This window comes from Clupea harengus, chromosome 23 (genome assembly GCF_900700415.2).
Source record: "Clupea harengus chromosome 23, Ch_v2.0.2, whole genome shotgun sequence".
Lineage (NCBI taxonomy): Eukaryota > Metazoa > Chordata > Actinopteri > Clupeiformes > Clupeidae > Clupea > Clupea harengus.
Genome location: NC_045174.1, coordinates 11,223,372 through 11,239,774, shown reverse-complemented (window position 1 = coordinate 11,239,774; position 16,403 = coordinate 11,223,372). Strand labels below are relative to the sequence as shown.

Sequence of the window (16,403 nt, the reverse complement as noted above, 5' to 3'; positions counted from 1 at the left end):
TCTCTGAGTGTGGTGGCTTTTAATGGCCTGCACACAGGAATTTATTTAACTCAATTTACATGTGTCACTTTAAGGAGATTAAGGGGCCACCACTGTGTGCATAATAGCTTTATGCTGTATTGTTAGACTTTATTTTTGTTAATGCATCCAATATAATACAAACTTCCCTGTTCATATAAGTATGCCTCTGTCTTTAGAATGAACACAAAGCTATAAATGGTAATAAAAGTATAATCCGGGGTATGAGGACGGAGAGAAATTGCCTCTTTTTTTCATGGCACATTGTGTTCCTGGATCGACACACGGGATGCTCCTGGAACTAGTTAAAGGCTAATGTGAAGAGGTACGTTTTTAGTTTTCTTTTAAAGATGTTAAGCGAGCTGGCTTCCCTGATGTCTATAGGCAGTATGTTCCATAGCACTGGGGCGTAATTGACAAATGCTGCGTCCCCGATTTTCTTACGGCTTTTGCTGGGAACCTCCAATAAACCAGCATTCGATGATCGCAGTGTTCTTGAGGGCAAGTATTTGACTAGGGAGTTTGCAATGTAACTTGGTCCTAGCCCATTAAGGGCTTTGTATATTAGGAGAAGGACCTTAAAGTCAATTCTAAAAGTTACTGGAAGCCAGTGCAGAGCAGCTAACACTGGACTAATGTGCTCTCTCCTCTTGGTTCTGGTTAATAGCCGAGCTGCAGAGTTTTGAATGAGCTGAAGTCTCTCAGTTGTTTTTTTTTTTGGGAGGCCAGTAAGGATTGCATTACAATAATCAAGACGGCTTGAAATAAAGGCATGAATCAGTTTTTCAGCATCTTTTTGATTTATAAATGGCAGGACTTTAGCTATGTTTTTAAGGTGGAAAAATTATGTTTTCGTCACCTTGTTAATGTGAGACTTGAAGCTTAAATCTGAATCTAAAATAACACCAAGACTTGTAACCTCCTTAATAAACCTTAATAAATGATACATGTCGTTCCAGGAACATGGCATTGTTGAGGTCCCAGTACTTTCATACTGATGTTCCAGAGACTGTGAATATGAATATTTAAAGGGATAAAATACCTTATACAAATGAAGAAAAATAGGATACACGGCCCATTCCTGACTGAGAATGAATAGGGGGAAAATTCCACTTGCTGGTGGATTCTTGACTTACTTTTTTGAATATGCGTAGAAAAAAACACTAATATGAATGGGGACGTTTTTATCACATTAACAAAAATAAGGTCCAACAACACAGCATCACAGCTATTATGCACAGATAGTGGCACCTTACTGTATACATAATCTCCTTGAAGTGACACATGTAAGTAAGGGATCATGTATTGTCCGCTGCGCGTCGTGGTGCTGTTCGCCCTGTCGGGATTTATTTTGGGATAATGACGACGGACAATACATTATCCCGCTTATTATACGGTTACTAGCCAAAACAATAGTAGACATTCCTCCAAAACACCTCTTTTTAATGACTTAGTTGCCGTTTCGTGATTTCAGCTATGAAATAAAAAGTTCTTCAAGCAAATAGAACTTTTCAGGTGTTGCGTAGCAACCCATTACTTGCTGACTTCAAATTACAATGAGTCTGTTACGTTAAATGACCGGACTACTTGCAGGAATGATATGAAAGATGTGAATTGGAAGCACAAAACCTGTTGCCAATGACAGCGGTCAATATCTTTTCGCAGCGGTGAATATCAAGAAATATTCACCTGCGAACGTTGGGATGTCCAATTCAAATCAACGGTACTTTTTGGAACATTCTGAAGAGCCGTGTAATAAATTGAGCTAAATAAGGCCTCATCTCCTGTTATTTATTGCATTGGCCAAGACTCAGACCTGGGTCAACTACTTACTAGGCAAATATGCGAACCACTGTGCCACCTGCACTGCTTGGATTATCTATTCCCGCTTTACACGTTATACTGTTTTCGCTATGTTGCTTTTGTTAGGAGTGGACTTACATCTTAGAGAAAGTTTGCATTGGAATGCATCTGTCCTCACACATGTGAGTGACATCACAGGCTCAAGCTTTACAGCGATTGGCTGAGGTACCTCATGTCCCTGGTACCAAAAAAAAAGCAGGACCAGTGGCACAGTGGTTTGGATATTTGCCTAGTAAGTAGTTGGCAGAGATGGGCAAAAATACATCAAAATGTATTTTGAAACAAAATTACAACACTTACATCTGTAGTGAGTTCTGTCGCTGATTAGTGTTGTCTCAAATGGAACACTGACGGACGCAAATGTGCAAGCCTTTTACCCATAAATCTGTGCGCCAGCTTCCTCCGGCCAACTGGAAATTTTAAACAAAGATGGCGGACCAAACTCCGCTGACGGACGCGTTTTGTATGTAAATGTACATCTTTTGGCGTTTTTTTGGTTTAGATTTTTCAAAAGTTACCGAGAAATAGACACTGTACTATCAGATAACACAGTTATTGTAACCAGCAATAATGGTTGAAGTGATTTGCGAGGCGTCAGACAGCCAACTTTACAAACTGAAAAGCTGCCGAAAGGGCTCATCCTCTTCCGCTACGTAGCCAAGATGGCGCCCGTTTAGGGCGAGTAGTGTCCATCGTTTCACACTGCATTTTTTTACCGTTTGCAGTGCGCCATCCGGGTACTTTCAGTGTCCTGAATTCTGATGGTTCTGTCAGTGTGAACGCCCTAAGCACTGAAAGTCAGTGTTTGAAGTGTGCAAGTGCGCGGTAACAGACACGACCATTCTGTCAAGATGGCTAACGTTCAGTGCAACAACTCGATTCGCTCTTTGAAAGAACCTCCTTTAAGTCGGCGTACTAATGAAGATAAATTGACAAGGATCAAGACAGCTTAAGTTTTCGAACACAGCCCTGTTTTGTGAAAAAAATGGATTTAACATGAGAGTCAATGAGAGAGATCTGGAGCGATTTCCATTTCGCCCCAAAAAGGGGCGGGGTGATTTGAAGCACCACTTTTGCCTGACTGTTGCCTGATTCGACAATGACATTCAGAGGCAGTTCAGAGGGTCTAGTGGTAGAATCTGACAGAAAAAAAATCTCCTTCTGCCTTAACACTGGAGAAAGTATTTTGAGTATTTTAAATACAAAATTACTCCACTCTAAAGTATTTTGTTACAAATTACGTTAGATTTTTTATCGGCCCTATCAAATACAAATTACAAAATACTCAACGTAATTGAAATACATATTTAAAACACAAGTAATAGAAATACTGCCCATCTCTGGTAGTTGGTTTATTCCAGGTTTTTTCCTGAAAAATGCTATGTGGCAGCGATTCTCTGAGTGTAGTGGCTTTTAATGGCCTGCACACAGGAACTTATTTAATGCAATTTACATGTGTCACTTTAAGGGGATTAAGGTGCCACTACTGTGTGCATAATAGCTTTATTCTGTATTGTTAGACTTTATTTTTGTTAATGTATCCAATATAATACACTTTCCTGCTTATATTAGTGTTTCTCTATCTTTAGAATGAACGCAAAGCTATAAATGGTAATAAAAGTTTAATCCGGGGTATGAGGAGGGAGAGAAATGGCCTCTTTTTTTCATGGCATATTGTGTTCCTGGAACGACACACTGGATGCTCCTGGAATTCCCGGGAAGCTCCCAGGGTCAACATAGATGTCGTTCCAGGAACATGGCATTGTTGAGGTCCCAGTACTTTCATACTGATGTTACAGAGACTGGGAATATTAATATTTAAAGGGATAAATACCTTATACAAATGAAGAATACATACATGTATACATAATCTCCTTGAAGTGACGCATATAAATTGAGCTAAATAAGTTCCCATGTGAAGGCCATTAAAAGCCCTCATGCCTCACTTCCTGTTATTTATTGCATTGGCCAAGACTCAGACCGGGGTCAACTACTTACTAGGCAAATATGCAAACCACTGTGCCACCTGCACTGCTTGGATTATCTATTCCCACTTTACACGTTATACTGTTTTCGCTATGTTGCCTTTTGTTAGGAGTGGATTTACATCTAGTGACAGTTTGCATTGGAATGCATCTGTCCTCACGCATGTGAGTGACATCACAGGCTCAAGCTTTACATTGATTGGCTGAGGTACCTTATGTTCCTGGTACAAAAAAAAGCAGGACCAGGGAAACCTGAGGATTTCAGAGCGACACTAGATTCTTGGCAGCATTTTCCTTCACTCACTGATTGGGGTCAGGGTTCAAGCAAAAGGTATGAACTAGTGATTTGTGGTGTTGTGCTAATGTTTTTTTTTTTTTAACACTGTGCAGCGAATGCGAGGGTTCAATCTCAACCTGCTTTCGCAAGATCTCTCGGGCGATTACGGGTTGTGTGTCGAAAATAGCCCCCGAGCTGGCAGCGACCAGCAGGCCGCTCAGTGCCCACAAGACTGTGACGCACTTCACATGGCCACAATGTCCCTTTATCCAAGATGGCCGCCACCCAGGAGGCAGAGCGCACCAAGCTGTCCCTCTGGGTTTGAAGGCAGAGCCAGTTCCTCCTTGATATACTCCCCAACCTGGGAGCGGGGTGGCCATGCTGGCCCCGATGCGGACCCCCGCAAGGGGGCCTTTCTCAGTGCACCATGGCAACCAGTGAGCCAAACAGAGAGGCTGCCTCCCCGCCTGAAGGGGCAGGAGCCATGGCCCAATAGTCAGGGTGGGACGCTGCCTAGGGGGAGGGGGGAGGAGGGAACACCACACGAGCCTGGAGCTCAAAGATCTATAGCTACACGTGTAGATGTGTGTGTGTGTGTGTGTGTGTGTGTGTGTGTGTGTGTGTGTGTGTGTGTGTGTGTGTGTGTGTGTGTGTGTGTGAAAGAGAGAGAGAAAGAGAGAGAGGGGGAAAGGAAAGGATGGAAGGCGAGAGGGAGAGAGAGCAAATGTGTGCAAGTGAACAACAAAGGGAAAGTGAGCGAGGCTCAAAACATTAACTTATAATGCTATCATCGAAGAGTAAGACTATAACAGGGGATTTTCTTTCTTTCTTAAAAAGGAAAAATATATTGAAAATAAAACTCTTGAAGATGTAGGGGATTAAGAGGGATTTCTAAGAATCAGGATTTTCATACAAAGCTTAATGGACCCATAATCCCTCTTTGTGTTGTGTCCCCCTTTGCTGGAATTTGACTTTTACTAGATTGCATGGAGGTCAAGTCCTCCCATGGATTTAACAGGCTTGTTAATATCAAGCGTCAACAAACCTGAACTCAATCCCATAATAGAGCCGGATTTCCTTCAAGTTGTTAAACTTACTTGTATAAATATTAAAGGGATTTCGGGAGAATAAGATCAAGTATGCAAAAGGACATGAAGTTGCTGTAGGGGTTACTGTCATTCCGAGTCTACAGAGTAGACCACGAGAGCAACAAGGTATTCAAATTTCAGTTTATGAAAACAGAACACCATGTCGAAATAATGTAAACTCACTGTTGATATCTGTCAGGAAGGAAATGCAACAATAAAGCAAAGAACCTCCAGCCTGAAATAGGCAAGAAGAAATAGAACAGCTGGTCAGAGCTTGAAAGTAAATGACTATGGAAAATCAAATGGTGCTTAAAGAGCCGTCTCTCGTCAGTGGTCCTGAAGGTCTGATGTACTAACACGTTAGCTGCCATTTGAGGTGTTATTTAGTCCCAACCTTCACTTAAAATTGTGGCGTGGTATGTACAAACTGACCGGACTGTTGTGTGTTGCGGAAGTGCACAAATACAAGTTGCACTTTCCCTACTTATGCGAATGCATTAATGGGAGTGCCGTGGGAAAAGTGGGAGTTTGGGGGGAAAACATGGAAGGAAATGTGCACCAAAGGGCTGATTAGGTTTTCCGGCGTATGTACTGTATGAAAATGGTGGGGAAGAGCGCACATCTGTTTTGCGATAAAAGAATTCCACCCATTAAAAGCAAGTGTAATCTAGATTGAGCATTTTATGTATTCATTGGGGAAACTTCCAAAAGCAATGGAAGCAGTGCTCATTTGTTTCATGCAATCTTCTCTTTCGTTCACCTTTTTATGTCTTGCCGTCTCTTGGTCACTTCATTGATTTCCCTTTGAGTAGCTGCTACAGCATTTTTTATGTTTGTTTTAGCTAGCCTATAGTATTTCTGAGTGGGGGTAGAATTAGGGGCCTGTAACACTTCTGTATTTGTTGACCCCATTGGCTTGGATACCTTTTTTTTTTGTCAGTCGGGAGTTCCACTGAGCTTCCATTGCGGTTCCATTGTTGATTCCTTTCGGTTGCAATCGTGGCAAATTGGGGTTAGAGGTCAATGACATGTGTTGATGTATGCAATCAGCCACAGGTTTAGTACATAGTCAGGCTTTGGAAATAAATGGCAGATCTGATGGAAATTCAAATGATGCTTGCACGCAGCCTCTGGTCAGACACTGCTTATGCTCATCACCATGGAAATGCACTAGTAAAACAAAGTCCCTTCCTCTTCAAATAGGCCAGTGTGTAATGTATGAATCAATCAAATAGTCAAAGTTTGGGAGTAAATGGCAGAACTGTGAGGAAATTGAAATGGTGCATGCAGAGGCATCTCTGTTCAGAATCCAGCTCAGAGCAACATGGCTTTTACATATCGAACACTAAGTCAATAATAACCCTCTGAGCCGGCCATTTATAAAACACTGCTTCTTTAAGAGGACCGGATTTATATGAAGAATTACACTGCTCAGGCCCCCCCCCCCCCCCGCACACACACACACACACACACACACACCCAGACATACACAGACATACACACACACACAGACATACACACACACACACACACACACAGACAGACATACACATGCGTGCGCACGCACACACACACTGTCGGCACCAGTGTTCACATGCATAATAACCTGTCAGAAATGAGATTTGATTCCCTGCCTGTAAATTAAGTGATTAATATTCTAGTGGAAGACAGGAGGGGAAAGGAGAGTCTTGGATAAGAAATGAGAAGACATTTCGCTACAACAGGTCCTCCTGGACTTATTACAAAAGACTATCAGACATAATGGAGGTGACACACTGTCTTAGTTCTGAAATACCAGATAATTGGGGGGAAAAGATTGACTCCAACAAGGCATTCTCTCTGATCAAACCATTACTGTAGTTTTACAGGCACTTCTCATGCAGACAAAAATGATGTTATATGGCATCTTCCTCTCACAGGTCATGCTGCCACAAAGGCCTGTCGATTTCGGAGGCCCGTGCAGGCACAGTGGCCTCATAAACAAGCGCTAATGGATTTCTTGGGCTTCTGTGGGAAACCACATTAAGGCAATTAGCTGGAGCAGTGATAGCAGACTGGACGCGCTGAAAGAGAGACGTGCCGACGGGCGAGACGGAAGCGTTTGAGACAGGATGTGACACACACCGTGTAATGATAGTCAAGGTCACGCCGCGGAGGTAGAGAGGACAGTGGGCCCGCCGATGTTCATTTGTCACGTCAAAGAGGGGTGGCATGGGAGGTGTATGTGCTGGGGGGGGGTGTTGGTGGAGTGATAGGGGAAGAATGGCTCGAAGAAGTTCAAATAAGCGGTGCCTGTGAAGAGAATGCCAAACTTTATCTAGGTTTTACAGTCACGGCCATTTGTGTGGCCTGGAAAAAAAATTTAAATACACGGTGCCTGGTCTCGCCATTTTTTGCCGGCAATCTCTATTCACTCCCTGCTCTCCATATTCCCCCGGCGTGACTAGATTCAGTAGTCATGAATGTGTACTTCACTCACAGTAATGAGACACAGTTGATGTTATCATTCCAAACAATGAGGTCTGATACTCAGATCCATTTTCTCAAATGTAGCTGAAACAGGTTTAGCAGACACAAGGGAGATATTCATGCCAAGCCTTTCTGCTTTTTTTTTCTCTGCCAGTGCTTCTCTGGGATATAGGCAATTAGTTATTAAGACCTTCCATGCTTCAAATCACCAGATATGTTAAGAAAGATTATAACCTCAAGGAAGGTAATTACTTTAGCAAGGGTAAGTTTTGAATACAGATAGGCTGGCTCATAACGGTCCTGGAGCTCCAAATGGATCTGGGTAATTAAACAGGCAGAGATGGAGCTTTATCGTTTATGCACAGTCCTCACAGACAAACGCAGGAGGGACTGACATGTTCAGTAGGTGAAATGACACTCATGCTTGTTGATGTGTGTCACGGCAAACACAGACATCACTGTTGCATTGTAATTGTGTTTGGAAGCCTTTCGCTTGTTAAGTCAGACATTTTAACTGCATTAGTTGCAACTGCAATAACGTCTGTTATTTTGATTGATGCCATGTGACAGATAATTGAGCATAGAGCAGTTTATCATTGTTCAATATGACAACAAACTCGTTTGACTTCTTTGATAAACAAGTTTCCTCTCCTATACGTACGGGTCCATACATACCTGTTGCACCTGACAGCTTTTTTCTGATGCTGACACTGTAGTCCAATCATGTCTGTATTCCCTTTCAGATGCATGCTGTTTATCAGCAACTGCTTGGGGAAAATTGAGGCCAAAAGAATATGACAGAAAGCATGACTTAGAATTCTGCTGCCTGAGCTAGCCTACCATTTCTGTGAGGAACAAGCCCTCTGTCACACAAAAAAAAAGGTCTGTCGTGTATAGCTATTACTGCACCAAAACTTAAAACATGACAGGAAAGCTAACGGCCTCTAAGGAAGGATAATCCCCTTAGTGCAATGTTCTCTCATTCTGATGGTACACACCAAGCCCGGCTCAACCGCTTCCCTACATAAGACTTATACTCATTGCTGTGCTTTTACACAGCCTGAAATCATATTCAACACCAAATCTATGAGACTCGTGTTCATGTATATATATATATATATATATATAGACCTGCCAGGCTGCTGTTGTTGGTGTTGAGCTCTCGCCATTGTGGCTAATCTAGCTATAGAGCCTGAATGATGAACAGCTGATGCGGTGTTGTGATTAATGAACAATTCCTCCAGAATTACACCAAGCTGGTGCTTGATGGTATTATTTGCGGGGTGTGCTATTAGGCGAGAGCGACAAGCTGACATGTCGAAGAGGCTGCTCTCAGGCCCCTTTCTCTGCCTCGCACTGAGGCGGTGGGAGCCCTAAGACTCAAAGCCCCCGCAGGCTCACAGTAGCAGCCGAGCAGCCGAGCAGTGGCCTGAATCTCACAGAAAACAATCATATTATGCCGAGCACAGAGGGTTATCCTCGAATGCGCCGCAAACCCCCCGCCCGCCACCGCCACCCCTCACCTCTCACCCACCCCCCCACTACCCTGTTCTCCAAGCCTTGGAGGGATTGCATTGGACGCCTCTCTGCTACTATGCATTCTCCATTCTGCTTTACTTTTGGCTCAGTGTGACACTGTAATGGAGTCTCTTGCTCCAGTGAACTGCGACTCTGCCCCCCTCCCCCACCCCCACCCCCACCCAACACCACGGGTTCTGTGCCCCGCCGCCAGTTGATCACAACCAGGAAGGCCCCTGACCACTCGAGCAGTCATTTTTTTTTTTGTATCTAGCTGTTTATCTTTGAAACACTCACCCAAGCGACGGACCAAAACAGGAAGAGTGGCATCACGTTGGCATCCGCCAAGTGGCTCTGATTCCACCACTTAACATCTATTCACGGAGGTGCCTCTTTTGTCCCTATGTTGTTTTTCCTTTCTCTCTTTTTTAGCACCATCTCCCTATGTCAATCACTCGAGGGCTGCTTGAGTATGCTGACATTATAGGTGTGCCATCAAACACTTGGTCTGTCTTTGCATCACGCCTCTCGCCACTCATCTTCCTCTCTTACTTTGAAGCCTGGGCTTTTTTTTTCACAAGAGGGATTTTTCAAGCTCTTTAAGAATTCAAAACGTTGCACACCCGTTGTCGGGGGGACATGAAAGGCGGCGTCTGATCGCCTCCTCTCAGGAGGGGCCCCACAGGTTCAGGGCCCCCGAGGCAAGAGGGGCCGACGCTAACGCGCCGCTTTTTTTAATGTGCGCAGCTAAAGAGGGTGGCTCAAGCGCAGAGCCAAGGTGAGCGCAAGCGCATGTGCTAGCGCGGTGAGACCCAGTGTGTCAACACACGTCTAATTTTTTAGGTGAAGGTGAGAGAGTGGATTAAATAAACAGTGCTGTGTGTTGTCAAGCTGGTAGGTGCTCTGATTTCATTTGAAGGTGTCTGTTTTCATGCCATAGTATACACTGTATTATGCAATCCTACACCAGGGGGGAATAATTGTATTTGTTACCTCTCAAGGACTTTATTGTGCTTGAACGAGCCTGACAGGTAGAATAAGACCAATAAGGCTTGCTCAAAAGAGCTAAACCTGTTCTTCTAGCTCTCATTCCAGGTAAAAAATGAATTATTTAAAGACAAACAAAGACTATTTGTTTGCTGTTCAGGCTCATCAGCTTTCATGATGAATTCACTAAATACTGTGCAAATCAGAACACTCCCAACCCAATTCTCTCTCACTATTTACCACCATTCCATACATTATTCATAGGTCCTTCATTGCATCGCATGTCAAAAGAACAGTTTGACCCGTAACTGACTTTTCTGTTCACTGTTCTCAAGACAGCTAAGCAGATATAACAACAGAAATGAAAGTGTTGTGTCTCCGCAAGCAGATAAGGATGGAAATGAGGCATAAGGACAAGCCGCCTTCAGAGCAGAAGCAAACGGCACCATCTCCTGTCATCCCCTGGAGACCCTCCTACCTGCTGCCTCAGTCCATGAAAATCATTATCCCCGGAGGCTGAGACCCAGACGCCGCGAGACCCGATCTTTAAGGGGGGATCAGGTTAGAGAGGTTAATAACATTCAGGATGATTACACCCGCGCCACCAGAAGAATAAGACCTGAGCAGGCAGACTCCATGACGCTAATAATCATAATTCTGATGTGGGGGCGACTGGAGGAAATATAGTGGCCTGTTCATTTCCACTGCAAGGAAAATTGCCAGCATGGCTCTGGTGATGGCTGGGGGGGAGAAAAGGTTGAGTCCACAGGGACGATTGCTTGTTTTTATGTGCTTGGAAATACATGATGCACTGATGTGGTAAACGCTGCATTAGATAGATTCAAACTCAAAACACCGTTGAATAGTCCTCTGTGCACTGTAAGCCCTGTAGTGGGATGATGGGGGAACAAGCAAAAAAAAAAAAAAAAACTGCTATTGTCGTTCACTTAGCTTTTGGAACGCAGTGCCGTCCTTGTGTGAGAGATTAAATAATCAAAGGCTCTGTTATTTTGCAAAGAAACAGGCACTTCTTCCAACACTGAGCGAGTGGCCAAGCCCACAATGGCCATGTCGGTGGAAAGACATAATCTTCCTATACAGCCATGAAAGGAGAAGGGGGGAAACTCCTCCACTCGCGGTTTCTCAGCACAGCCCAAAATGGATCCCTCAAAGCAAAATGGGCCTGCGATTTTCATTTTGTGTAAGTCCCTCCACAAACACACGCCAGCGTTTGTTCTCACACAGGAGTTGGTGTATTTACTCAGGGCTCTGTGAATGAGGGATGGTATTTGAACACACTACAACCAACAATCCTCTCCCTGAGGTTTTAAACCACTAGTGTCAAAGCAGTTCCGCAGAGGGGCCAAGATTACTGTATACAGGTTGCCTTTCAACTACGCATGACTTGAGCCACAGCCACTATATATAGTGCCTCTTTAACCAATGAGGGGGAGCTAATTAGTGATTTCAGCTGGTGGTGAGCTTGGCTGAGACACTCCACATGTTCTTGGCTCCTGATATCACTGACATGAGTGGCTTAAACAACCACTATGAACATGGCTCCAGTTTCAGCCCACAACAACCACACCAAAAATAGACAGCATTCGTGGATTGGTATTTCCTGTTTCCTAAGCAGGGCATGAGTCATGTGAGGAGGACCCGCTTTAAGATGCTATTTTCAGATTATAACATGAGAGGCAAAAGCAAAGCAGTCTATCAAGTGGACCTCGGTGGGTCACTTAGATGGATGATGGAAGATGGTCGCCATATAGATGTGTTTACTGTGAGTGCTGTTGGTTGTTCTCCAAGGGCTGTCTGGTCTGTCTGGCCCACCAAATGAACAAAAGCACAGTTTCATTTACCACGGCATTTGGGATAAGCGTGCGGAAGCTTAATCACAGGTCAAAAGGTGTCAGTTTCTGTTGATATGAAAAGAGCATGGTGTTGACCTTTTGACAGGGTTATGTCAGGAGACCTTTGACCAAGTCTGCCTTCCACATGAAATGGCTTTTAGTTTGTGGTCCTTAGAGAAAATGAACAGATGAATTTGCAAAGCAATTCACAAGCTTAAAATGACAGAGAAAGTAAACTTACGTAAGTTGCTAGCTCTTGCTTGCATGGTGTCGTAGTGCTGAGCATGCATTGCAATGGCTCCTTCATGTTCTGCCGAGCAGGCACTCTGCATGACGTTTGCTACGGCTCTGTTGGGAGAAAAGGAGTATGTCAGATGATTCAGAATTCTGATGAATCTTTATGAATGACTTTGTTAAAATTCTGTAAGTTGTATGGTTAGTACCTAGTTAGAAATTTTAAGAAAAACACCTAGATGTAAACTGGAAGCGAAGAAAGATGGTTTGCCCATGGTTTCTAAACCAAAGACCAGTGAACTTGTTTTCGATTGGGGTCGCTCTCCATGGTGCTACTTGTTTTCTGGCCGGTGTGTCAGGTATCACTCAGAGCACAAAAGAGCATCAAAACATTGACCCAAGATTCACCCAGTTCAACGTAAGGGATGATCATTTTCAAGATTCATCCAGTTTAGCGTAAGGGGTGTTGATTATCACGGATCTTTATTGGAAAATGAGTTGCTTAACCAGTCGAAGTGATCACAGTATGTTAGCTACTACGATAACACCAAAGTGCTCGGTGTCCTACAGATTAGAGTCCTACGCCCCCGCACGGCGAGTGAAGTGCGTAGTGGAGGCAGAGAGATGTGTGATGTGTGGAGAGGTGTAGATAGATATTACGCAATTGCTGAGGCAAAGTCAACCGCTTCACGCTGTAAATGAAAACAAAAATGTTGACACCAGTGTCAAGAGATACATTGCAGGGTCTTTGCTCAGTAATCAGTCTCAGAGAAAGTTTTTGGCTTCACGTAAAGTGTTATAGCTTTTTCAAATAATAAAATATTGTATTGTATTATTGTATTATAAATATGTATTTGTCTCGATATTTTTGTAATGGCGACCACTTACAGTTATTGACGCTATGGTTTTCATTCGATATTTGCTGGTTGTGTTTCTCATTATTTCTCACAAAGGTTGCTGACCCTGCTTTGATTATAATACATGAGAAGAGCGTTTTCAACATTTAAACATAGTGTAGCGGAATCCGAGCTTTAACTTGTTTATGTAGCTTCCACAAACTGTTTTGGACGTGTGATGTCAAGGACCATAACGGGTAAAAATAATAGAACAAATTAACCTACATCACTTGGCTTCCATGTTACGTTATATCTTCTCTCCCCTTGTCCTTCAAACAAAAACTCTTATCTTTTGATACATACATCTTTCTAAAGCAAATATTCTGCGTCCTTTCTGATGTATTTCTGGAATGTTAGGCTTTTAAACAATACACGCAAATGGATAAACGTGTAACTCTTGAAGTAGTTATATTTGTTTCGGTAGTTCTGTTGTACGCCATTTCGCTTTGAGAATAACAGGTTTTGAAATTAAACTCGACGTTTATCAGTAGCCTACTAAAATGCAAAATCCATGAGGTAGGTTCTGAGCTTCCTTACAACACATGTCAGGAACCCGTTCTGATTTTCAATATGTCCATTTATCCTCCTGTGCCGCAGGTAGACTACGCCTTACCAGGTGTTCAACAAATTATCTGACAATATTTGTTATGTACCGTAAATCTACGATTATACTGTGAGAAAATCAACATATGCCTGACTTTCAATGTCTTAGAAACACACACAAACTATCAGTTCGTTTGTCTCGTCTCTTCGAGCCCTCGCTCTGTGCGTGAAGTGGACACATACTTAGCCCACACTGCCCTTACCGAATGCAGGTTTACGCATGACACATTTCTTGAACTGAGACCTACCTAGACATGTTTTCTCTTTGGGGTCGATGTGCCTTTTCAAGCCCAAGTTTAGTAAATATCCCGACAAGAGCCATGATCGCAACCACTCCACATATGATATACACAATAAAGTTTGTACTGTCCTTGGTCCGATCCTGGCTTGGATTTGCCTTCTTATATGGAATTTGACCCGATGACATCCATTTCGGAGTGTCATAATTCGTGCAAGTGCTTTGATCCAAACGAGATTCTTTGAGGCCGCAGCAAAATCGGAAGCCACAGGTGCCACAGCAGAACAAATAGTCGTTCGTTTCGCAAATGAACGGCGGGTCCCACTGACCCATCACATCGTAGTATCCGCGGCATCTATCCTCTGAATGCGGGGCTTCGGTAACGACGATCTCCTCATCTCTGGAGCCGTTAGATCCAGTTATCATTATAAAGCCCTCCATCTCCTGTCCTTGTGCGCCGTCCGCGGAGCACAGCAGTGCCATAACTTTGACCAACAAGTAGCCTAACAGAAAGACTGTCCATCTCATCATGTAGCTTCCCCTGAAATCTTCGATCGCAAAGCAAACGGTAAATAATGAGCAAATGGAGATCCGATATTGCTACAGGTCAAGACACATAAATCCAAACAGAAGACCACAGCCATGCGTTTCACTGTTGGTTTTCAACTAGTCCCCCTCGACAGGATTCTGCTGAAGGACTATTTATCTTCTCCGTGCTCCGTTAGAGTGCCATACCTTGGCGCGCGCATCCTTTGTGTGCGTAAAGAAGTATTCTTGGAGAAGTCTCTTCCAGTCCGTTAGCCGCGCCGCAACTACTTCATCCAACACATTCTTCTATCGACTACTGTTCGGGTGTGTGGGCACAGCTAAGCTACCAGATGGATGATGAGAAAACTGTGCAGCTGAAAGGCGAATGGATACTGGGAGGGAGAAGCGAGAACTGGGAAAGTCCGCTAGAAGAGGAATGAGGGAGGGATTAGAGAGACACGGAATGAGTGAGAGGAGAGTGTGTGTGTATATGTGTGTGTACGTGTCTGTGACTAAAGACACACACAGAGAGAGAGAGAGAGAGAGCGAGAGAGCGCGAGCGAGCATCGTAACATTCGTTTTGTATTTGGAGACCAATTCAGGCACCACCCTCTCTTTGTTCAAAATGATGGCATGCTTTACTGCAACAATAAGGAAGTAAGATTAATATAAATCGTGCACGTTTCGAAGTAATTGGAGGAACAAAGGTCTACTTTTCTTTCCCGAGTGTATAAAATTATATGTTAATTTCATGTTTTTTTTTTCTTCTGAGGCGCAACTGAGTTTTTTTCTACCATGTTATTATTAGTTGTCACGTTCGTTATGTTTAATTGTATTATACTTCGAGAAGCGATATTACTGCCCATGCCTGCTTTGGCTTGTCAGGGATGAAGATGTTCATTTGGCAAGACTGTTAGCTTATTCGACTGCGCCACGGTGAAAACCATGGTGATGGACATAAATCACCGCAGTTTCATCACTCCCACCGAACATGAACGCCTACTTTTTTTGGCATCTGTCATAGCCTAGCAGAAACTCAACTGAACTTGTGACGTTCATCCTCTAAGAAACCTGCTTCTGATTGTATTTATTTCAATAGGAGTCATTCCTATTCATTCTATTTAAATGGTTGTCGAAAAAGAAATGTTCAATTTTCTCTTGTACATTTTTTTTTAACTAAACTGTTTTTGTGGATATACGTCTTCTGCCTGGATGACCTCAACACTGCCTTAACATACTTTCATAATGATTAAAATGGAGCTGCTTCCCACACATTAGTCACTGCCGTCCATCAGCACGTGTTATCTCTCAATGTTGTCCCACAGAGGCAATAACTGACCATCACCTGATGTTCTCTGACTGCTCCCTGACTCATTGCATAGTCTGTCTAAAATATTGTACAATTTAGCTGCTGGTGAATAGTTTTTTTTTTAATTATCCCTGATATTATGCAACTCAGACCCACTGTCAGTATCCCACACCCTCCTCTGACTGCAACCACCAGCAACAATTATTTTTTGTGAAAATCCAGCTTCTACCAAAAACAAACAGTATTCCACGATTTCCTGCATGTCTTAGGCATAGGCTATGACAGAGATTGCTTTATCATATGACAAATCATTTCTTGCATGCTTACACGGCATATTCTGATATATCTCACAACTGTACTTTAATGCATTGTTTGGGCCCTATATTGAGCACATATTCTGCCCTCACTTCAAGCACTGTGTGGCTACGGTAGCCTGTATAATATGGCAATATCCTTCCAACCTATGCAACATAGAGTCAACTCTAAATAATGGATACATATTTTCGAAAACAAATACAAACAGCTGCTAAAAGAGTC

At 43.2% G+C, this 16,403-nt stretch overlaps 1 protein-coding gene across 2 annotated transcripts in view; it reads right to left on the bottom strand.

Annotated features, from left to right (window-relative positions):
- shisa9a (shisa family member 9a) overlaps nucleotides 1-15,085 on the bottom strand; it is a 33,343-nt gene extending 18,258 nt beyond the window's left edge. The window contains exons 1-2 of one of the 2 annotated variants that reach the window (XM_031560989.2): nucleotides 14,040-15,085; nucleotides 12,300-12,406 (exon numbers count right to left, since the gene is read on the bottom strand). In XM_031560989.2, coding sequence (XP_031416849.1) covers nucleotides 12,300-12,406; nucleotides 14,040-14,560 — 628 coding nt within the window. In that variant the 5' untranslated portion in view covers nucleotides 14,561-15,085. The remainder of the gene's footprint in view (nucleotides 1-12,299; nucleotides 12,407-14,039) is intronic. The other variant, XM_031560987.2, reaches the window with a different exon arrangement.
- Between the last annotated feature and the right edge of the window lie 1,318 nt (nucleotides 15,086-16,403).